The sequence below is a fragment of the Delphinus delphis genome, chromosome 8 (assembly GCF_949987515.2).
Source record: "Delphinus delphis chromosome 8, mDelDel1.2, whole genome shotgun sequence".
Taxonomy (NCBI): Eukaryota; Metazoa; Chordata; class Mammalia; order Artiodactyla; family Delphinidae; genus Delphinus; species Delphinus delphis.
The window spans coordinates 98,341,659-98,350,124 of NC_082690.1; the positions used below are offsets into that span (position 1 = coordinate 98,341,659).

General features: G+C 54.5%; 1 protein-coding gene across 1 annotated transcript; it reads left to right on the plus strand.

Annotated features, from left to right (window-relative positions):
• Positions 1–1,934: 1,934 nt before the first annotated feature.
• LRRC55 (leucine rich repeat containing 55) lies at positions 1,935–7,038 on the plus strand. Its single transcript, XM_060017411.1, has 2 exons — positions 1,935–2,610; positions 6,803–7,038. The coding sequence occupies exons 1-2, from the start codon at positions 1,950–1,952 to the stop codon at positions 7,036–7,038; spliced, it is 897 nt and encodes a 298-aa protein (XP_059873394.1). The 5' UTR covers positions 1,935–1,949.
• Positions 7,039–8,466: the final 1,428 nt, after the last annotated feature.

Here is an 8,466-nt window from a genome sequence, read left to right on the forward strand (position 1 = left end):
CGGCACGGGGACCACAGGACGGGAAACCACAGAGGATGCTGCCCAGGGATCCCGGAGCCATGGAGGAGAGGCCGGGGGAGGGGACAAGCCTGTGAGGCAATCTCTTCTCCTGGAGCAGCGAGCGAGCGGGGATTCCAGGATGAGGGAGGGAGCCCCGTGTCTGCTGCAGATTGATGGCTGTGTCCTTGGAACAGAGTAAGTGGGCTCCTGTGGGAGTGCAGGGGGAGACCTTGGGGCTGAGAAAAAGGAGTCTGGTTAAGGGGAGCTGGGGTGATTTCCCAGTGGGGGGGATTGAGGCTGGAAGCGGTGAGAAGAGAGGCAGTGCCGGACGAGGGGGTGAGGGTAGGACAAGTGAGGACAGCAAGTGGGTGCGAGAGAAATGAGGGGCCACGGCGGATGCGGGGTGGGTAGTGAGCTGAGACACTGGGTGTGTCATCACGCTCAACCTCTCTGCCTGACCCAGTGTGGGTGTGGGCTCCCACTGCGGGGCAGAGGGGAGAGTGGAGTGTTTGTGGAAAAGGATGCTGGGATTAGGGGTACGCACCGGGGGTGAAAGATGGTGGGGGCAGACTGGGAAGGAGGCTCTGCAGGTATGCGTATGCAGAAGGAAGCGGGAGAGAAAACTGGGGAGGTGTGATGGCCGGGCAAAATATGGGGGAGTCACAGGAGAAGAACAATGCTCGTGTGTGTGTGTGTGTGTGTGTGTGTGTGTGTGTGTGTGTGTGTGTGTGTGTGTGTGGCGGGGGGGGGAGATGGGAGTGCTGAGTGTGGAAAGGGGGTGTGCAAACGGCCAGTGTGTGTATGCATTTTTTCTTAGAGAGTTATTCGAAGGTGGGGTGTTGGGTGCTGATGTGGGTGGGGCTAGGAGAAGAAGCCGATGCACCTAGCCCAGGACAGACACCTAGGAGAAGGATGGCTGCAGGTCGGGGGGCGGAAGGTTAGTGGGTGACAACAATATGAGAGTGGGGTCTGTCCCCACACTTGAGAGACAGTAAGCAGAGAACTTTGTGGTTGGTGGCCAAGAAGGCAGCCAGGGAAGGCAGCCAGGAACCTAGGAGGACAGCAGGGAGGACACGCACTGGTTCGCTCTGCCTGAGTGCTTTCTTGTTGACAGAGGGAATTCGGCTTCCGCCCACTGAACACGGAGCCCGGCTTGGGAAGTCCATCCCCTGAGCTCTCCTAGCCGACCCTCATCCTGCACCTCCGGGACACATGGCTCTTTCCAGCCGCAGTGGCCGACCGTGGGGCTCCTCCCTTCCCTGGGGATTTCAGTAGACACTGAGGCTGAGTACCGAGGCTTTCAGAGGCCCATGGAGACCCCCTCCCCTCCGGGTTCCCTTCCCCAAACGCCCACTCCAGGACCCTCTTGGACTCGAGCCCACTGGGCCATCAGTAGAAATGGCCTCTGAGACCTTGAATGCGGGAGGTTCAAAAGCAGCCCTGGCCTCCTAATGGGTCCCAGACTTGGGACAGGGCTTGGGGGTTTGCAGACATGCCAGGACCTTTAAAAGGCACCTTCCCTGTCCTCCAGTCCCCCTCCCACCTCTCAGACATAGTCCAGAGAGGAGCACCCAGAAGTCATGGGTGAGAGGGACATAAAAGACCTGCAGGGACCCTTCCCCGACCTGCTGGCAGCTGGTCCAGCCCCATCCTTGGGTCATTCCTTTCTCAAGCTTTGATCATCTTTTCAGACCCTGGGGGACTTCAGCTGGGTGTACGGCCCCCTAGGCTCCAAAGGGGACTTCCTGTGGCGCTCACGCAGGGAGCCCTCTGGTGCTTAGAGGCTCCTGGGAAAGGCTGGAGCCATGATACCACGTGCCGCCAAGCCCACCTGCCAGGGCTCTGGCCCCTGATGCAGCTGCCTTTCTGAGCCACTGACTCTTGATTCCATGGACACAGCCCCAGCCCCGATGGGCTCCCTTCAGCACTGCTCTTGCCAGCAGCCTAAGATGGGTGACACCTGGTCCCAGCTGCCCTGGCCTGGGCCCCCCCGCCCGGCCATGCTGCTGGTCTCCCTCATCTTGGCCGCAGGGGTGATGCCCTCGGATGCCGGCACCAGCTGCCCGGTCCTTTGCACGTGCCATAACCAGGTGGTGGATTGCAGCAGCCAGCGGCTCTTCTCCGTGCCCCCAGACCTGCCGAGGGACACTCGCAACCTCAGCCTGGCCCACAACCGCATCGCCGCCGTGCCGTCTGGCTACCTCACGTGCTACATAGAGCTCCGGGTGCTGGATCTGCGCAACAACTCCTTGGTCGAACTGCCCGCGGGCCTCTTCCTGCACGCCAAGCGCCTGGCACACCTAGACCTGAGCTACAACAACCTCAGCCACGTGCCGGCCGACATGTTCCAGGCCGCCCACGGCCTCGTGCACATCGACCTGAGCCACAACCCGGGGCTGCGGAGGGTGCACCCGCGGGCCTTCCAGGGCCTGGCGCAGCTCCGGGACCTGGACCTCAGCTACGGGGGCCTGGCCTTCCTCAGCCTCGAGGCTCTCGAGGGCCTGCCGGGGCTGGTGACCCTGCAGATCGGCGGCAACCCCTGGGTATGCGGCTGCACCATGGAGCCCCTGCTGAAGTGGCTGCGGAACCGCATCCAGCGCTGCACGGCGGGTAAGGGAGGGAGCCCGGCCCCGCGGACAGCAAAGGCTCCGCGGGAGAGGGAGGGACTTAGAGACCCTGCGCACCTGCTGAGGGCCGACCCGGGCTCGCCTCCTCGTGCACCGGTCTTGCACTGCCCAAGTCTTTGCCGAGTTCTTGCTGTGCGTGCCCGGTGCAGGGGACCCGGCATTAATGAAACTGACGCCACCCTCGCCCCTGTGGCCCTGATGACCTAATGAGGCAGACAGAGAGCAAACAAGTAAGAACAGCTCATTAATAATAGACAGTGTTTATTGAGCGTCCACCGTGACCTTCCAACTTGGCAGGTGTTATCTCATTGGACCCCACTCTTATTATCCCCATTTTACAGGTGAAGACACTGAGGTTTAGAACAATGAAAAGACTTGGCCAGAGTCACTCATTTAGAAAGTGGCAGAGCTGTGGATAAAACCCAGGTTTATTTGACTTCTAAGCTCTGTTCTGCTCTACCAGATTGCTTTTTAAGTGTGCTAAGTACTAGAAGAAATAGAAATGGTTCACCCCATTTATTGTAGTACTTACTATCTGCCAGGCCCTATTCTAAATATATTACATGTTTTAGCTCATCTCATCCTCACAAGAACCCTGGTGAGACACCACACACACACACACACACACAGAGGAGGAAATCAAGGCACAGAGAGGCTCAGTAACTTGCCCAACGTCCTACAGCCGTTAAGGGTTGGAGTCAGGATTCGAACCCGGCAGCCTGGCTGCCCTCTGGCTGTATCCCGATGAGTCAGGTTCTAGGCTACCAGGAGTGGGCAGGACTTGAGTTCTGGGCTGGCCAAAGGGCCTTGGCAGAATTCTGCAAGGTTTGGGCATGGAGTGTGGATCTGAGAAGAGAAACTCTTATGTGGCTATTTAACGAGCCAGCCTCTACTGGGAATGGACTGGGGACTGAAGGAGCCTGAACCCCACAGGCTCAATGAGCCTGTAGGCAGGCAGTGTTGAGCTGTGGTCCCCAGCCACCAGCTCTCCTGTGTGGCAGCACCGAACCTCTGCAGTAGGGCTAGCCGGGGGGGCGCCACCTGGGGGCTTTCCCAGAGCCTGAGCTCAGAGCGAGTTCAGAAGCAGCGGTGCTGGATGAGGTGGGAGGGAGAGGAGGACTGAGTGGGGAGCCCAGGATCAAAATAGTTTGCGGGGGGCTGTGGGTCACGATTCCAGTGTTCCCACAGAACTGCGGGAGGAAGATCTCTGGGACCAAAATAGCTGGGGACTGAGATGGGCTGAGGGGAGGGCACACGAGGGGAAGCCTGGCTGCCTGGATCGATCTCCCCACTAGCCTAACCTCTGCAGGCTGCACCTCGTCCCCTCTCTCTTGTGCACTAAGGACAGAAAGGGCCCGCAGGGTTCCTCCACACACAGGGGCTTCTCCTCTTCTGGGATCTCGGAGGTCCCTGCTGCCCTTCGGAAGAAGCCCAGGCTCCCAGTGAGCAGGAGAGGGGTCCAAGATCCCATCAGCGAAGTCTCATGTCCGTACAGATGAGGGACCCAAGTTCCAGAGAGGGAAAGTGACTGGCCACAGGCCACAGCCAGAGATGCAGCTTCCCTGTTCCTCCATAGAACACACTTTGCACGATGACACACTCTCCAGGATATTTCATCTTGGAGGCAAAGAACTTGCCAGTCCAGGTAGGACTAGGTGACACTCTTCCCTTTGTCTTTTTCTGCTTCTTCCTCCCTTTTTCTTCATGGGATTCCCATTACTATCCCTATCTTTTGGACAAATCCCAACACAGAGAAACATAGGGAGATCTTGGGATATAAATCAACTTCGAGACTGGTCCCTTGACTTACCAGAGGGCTTCGTCAGCCCCCGGGCTCCCATCCTGCCCTCCTGCAGGCTCTGTCAATTGCCCTCAGGGTCCCCACATCCCCCAGCCTCGCAATGCATCACCACCACCTCATTCATTCACTCAATAGACTTTGGGATTCAGCATCTTCTGGTTCTGGATGTTCAACTCCAGGTGCCATCTCGTCCTGGCTGGAGTCTGGGGTCCTATGCATACAGCCTACAGAGACCCTTCAGCCTGGGCTTTGGGGAAGGTTGCAGCCTTCCTCTGAACCTGACTGTCCATTTCTAAGGAGAATCAGGCTCATCCGTTTCGCAAAAGAGTCAATCCAAGTCCATCATTTTATTCTTCTCCCTCAAAGACGGCAGAATGAAGAAACACCATTTATGCACCACATAATTTAAAAAGCTCCTTCACATTGACTTTCTTAGACGATTGAGACTAAATTATCCCCTTCTTACATTTCCCATTTCTTCATAAGAACCAGAAAAGCAAGAAAGACTTGCCCAAGGAGAGAGTTGGATTAATATTTACCCACTGAACGAAGGAGTGGCCGGCTGTTGGAAAGGCAGTGCTGGCACTGCGAGGCAGAACTGCTCTCTGCCTGCCGCTCTCCCTTCCAAGGCAGAGAAAGATGCAGCCATTGACGGCCACCATGCATTTGTACCAGTGACCCTGGAAGGGTGAGCTGGGGCCATCAGTGATGGAGAGAACAGCAATCCCACGGAAGGAGAAGCCCCTCCTATAGAAGTCTGTGTGCAGAATATGACCCCACTGACCTGTCCAGAAAGACCAACCTAGGATGACAATAAAAACACGCACCTATGTAGTACTTACTGTGTACCAAGAATATATCATTTCTGTAAGTTAATTCGTAGAATCCTCACTACAATCCCATGACATAGTTACTTTTATTATCCTTATTTTATAGATAAAGAAACCACAACACAGAGGTGTTAAATAACTTAGGCATAATCATACAGCTAGGGAGGGATAGAGAGGGGATTTGAACCCAGGCCAATAGCTCCAGAGCCCAAACTCTTAACCCTACACACTCTGTGTATCTGGAAAAGCCATATGGGGTAGTAGAAAGACCCAATGCTTTGGAGTTGGACAGAGTCATTCATTCACATATTCAATTAACAGAGGTTAATTGAGCATTTAATGGGCAGGCCTCTGTTCTAATGCTAAGGATACTACAGGAAGAACTTATATTCAAAAGGAGAAAACAGATAATAAACAAACTGTGAGACAGTGATAATTACAATGGGGAAAAAAATAAGCAAAGTACGTAAGAGAGAGAAGGCCCAGAGAAAAGTGAAGTGGGGTTGCTGTTTTATATAGAATCCGAAAGGAAGGCCTCACTGAGAAGTTGATATTCAAGCAAAGTCCCAGAGGCGGTGAGGGCCTGAGCTGTGCAGAGATCCAGGGGAGAAGCACCCTCACGAGGGGACAAATGCAAAGGCTCCCCCTCCCCACACTGAAAGGGGACATGCTCGGGGTGATGGAAGAATGACCAGGAGGTGTGCGTGGATGGATCTGAGCAAACCAGGAAGAGAGTGGAAGGGATGGGGAGGTTCTTCTGGGAAGGAGAAGAAGCCTGGGGAAGGTTTCAAGCACAGAGTGACATGGCAGGACCTCAGGTTTAAAAGGATCACTCAGCCAGCTGTGTCGAGGTGGATTAAGGGCAGAAGCCTAGAAACCAGTTGGGAGGCTATTGTAAGAGATTACAATGATGATGAAATCCCACAGAAGTCCCAGATCTGCGGTTAGCAGGGGCTACAGGACTTTAGGCAAGTTACTAAAGTCTCCGAGCAGTGATCTCCACCTCTATAAAAACATATATAGGGGCTTCCCTGGTGGCGCAGCGGTTGAGAGTCCGCCTGCCGATGCAGGGGACACGGGTTCGTGTCCCGGTCCGGGAAGATCCCACGTGCCGCGGAGCGGCTGGGCCCGTGAGCCATGGCCGCTGAGCCTGCGCGTCCGGAGCCTGTGCTCCGCAATGGGAGAGGCCACAACAGTGAGAGGCCGGCGTATCACAAAAAAAAAAAAACAAAAAAAAACCATATATAAGGCTCAAGAGGGAGGGGATAAGAGGACATATGTACGCATATGGCTGATTTGCTTTGTTGTGCAACAGAAACTAACACACTATTGTGAAGCAATTATACTCCAATAAAGATCTATTAAAAAAATTAAATAAAAAAAAAACTTGCTGTGAGGGTTGTTGAGGGCACTAAAGAAGGTGAGTGAAACTTTTGGCACATGGAAGAAACTTCATAAAAACCCAGCTTCTCCTGGGAGGGGCAGGGGCTCCCTCTTCCTGCTCTCCCCTAAGCCACTCACGCTCCCTGGCTTCTGTGTTGCAGATTCTCAGCTGGCTGAGTGCCGGGGCCCCCCAGAAGTCGAGGGCGCCCCACTCTTCTCCCTGACCGAGGAGAGCTTCAAGGCCTGCCACTTGACCCTGACCCTGGATGATTACCTCTTCATCGCCTTCGTGGGTTTCGTGGTCTCCATCGCATCCGTGGCCACCAACTTCCTCCTGGGCATCACGGCCAACTGCTGCCACCGCTGGAGCAAGGCCAGCGACGAGGAGGAGATTTGACCCGGGTACCTCCACGCCGCTGACCACCGGGCACCCTCCCTGGCTGCCCACTCTGGCTCTGCCCCGGCCAGAGTGGGCAGCCAGGTCATGGCTCAAGCAAGGTCAGGAAACTACCTTCGTGTGAGCTTCTACGGTGGGCCAGACACTGTGCTAGGAACTGGGACCGACCTACACCTTGCCCCTCAAGGCACTTACCTCTGATAGAGGAGAGAGAGTCGAAAACTCTTCCCTTTAAGACCTTTTATCAGCACACTGAGTACATAGTTATGGAAGCCCAGAGGAGGGGTCATCAACTGTGTCTAGAAAAGTCCAAGAGAATTATAAGAATGGAGGTGATTTTTCATGACCCAGGTGAACTGGGTCATCAAAAAATTGTCTGTTCTGTCCATAGACAAAGAAGGACAGACAGAAGCCAATGACAGAGGCCAGAGTATGCCTGGTGTGTTGAGAACAGTGAACGATACCTGTGACTTCAATGTACAGAGCGGAAGTGACACAGGACCAAAACTTTCCCCCTGACACCCAATCTGTCAGCTCTCGGCGTTGCCCATCACTGCCTCTGAGGGCGAGAACACCTCCATGCCAGCCCCCTGAGCCTCCTCCTACCAGCAGCTGCCAGGTGAGACCACCTCCTGTTGACTGCCCTCCCCCCATCCTATGCGGCCAATTGTAGCATGCTGGCGAGGTCCAGGTAGCAAACTGAGGATGGACACCTTCAGTGCTCTTCTCCTACCCCTGTCTCTTGCCTCTCACTCGAGCGTGGGCTTCAGAAGAGGGAAGCAGGAGTCCTGGCACCCTGGGACTCCTAATCTTGTGACTGTTCTTGCCACGGTGCTCATGCCAAGGGACCTCGACAGGGCAGCGCACCATGGGCTGCAGCCCTGTAGCATGATACCCAGGACGGAAGGAGGAGAAGGCCGCCACAGTCATAACCATCAGAGGATTTGCTCCCCCTTCTAAGCAACTCACCCACTTCAGCATAAGGGTGAGAGAGCTGTTAATTACCCAGCACTTGCTGGTGTCAGGCACTGTGATAAGCTCTCTCCAGAGACAATTCCCTTTAATGCACACAACAACCTCTTGAGGTGAGCATTGCTGTCCCCATTTTACAGATGAAGAAATTAAGGCTCAGAGAGGTTAAGTCACATGCTACTTAACGAGTAAAATAAAATCTGTGCTCTTCCTACTACCCCATTCAAGTTGGGGAACATCACAGTTCCCTCTAAAGCTATCTAAGTTCAAATTCCAACTTGATGAAGCTCCCAAAAAGGACCAGGCATTCTCCTGGGCACTGTTAAATCTGCTGAGTCATTGATTTCAATTCTCCCAGCAACACTGCCTAGCGAGTTTTATGATTCCCATTTTACAGATGAATTCATTGTAGAGAGCTGAGTATCTTACCCAACATTATCTGGATAAACTCTAGAA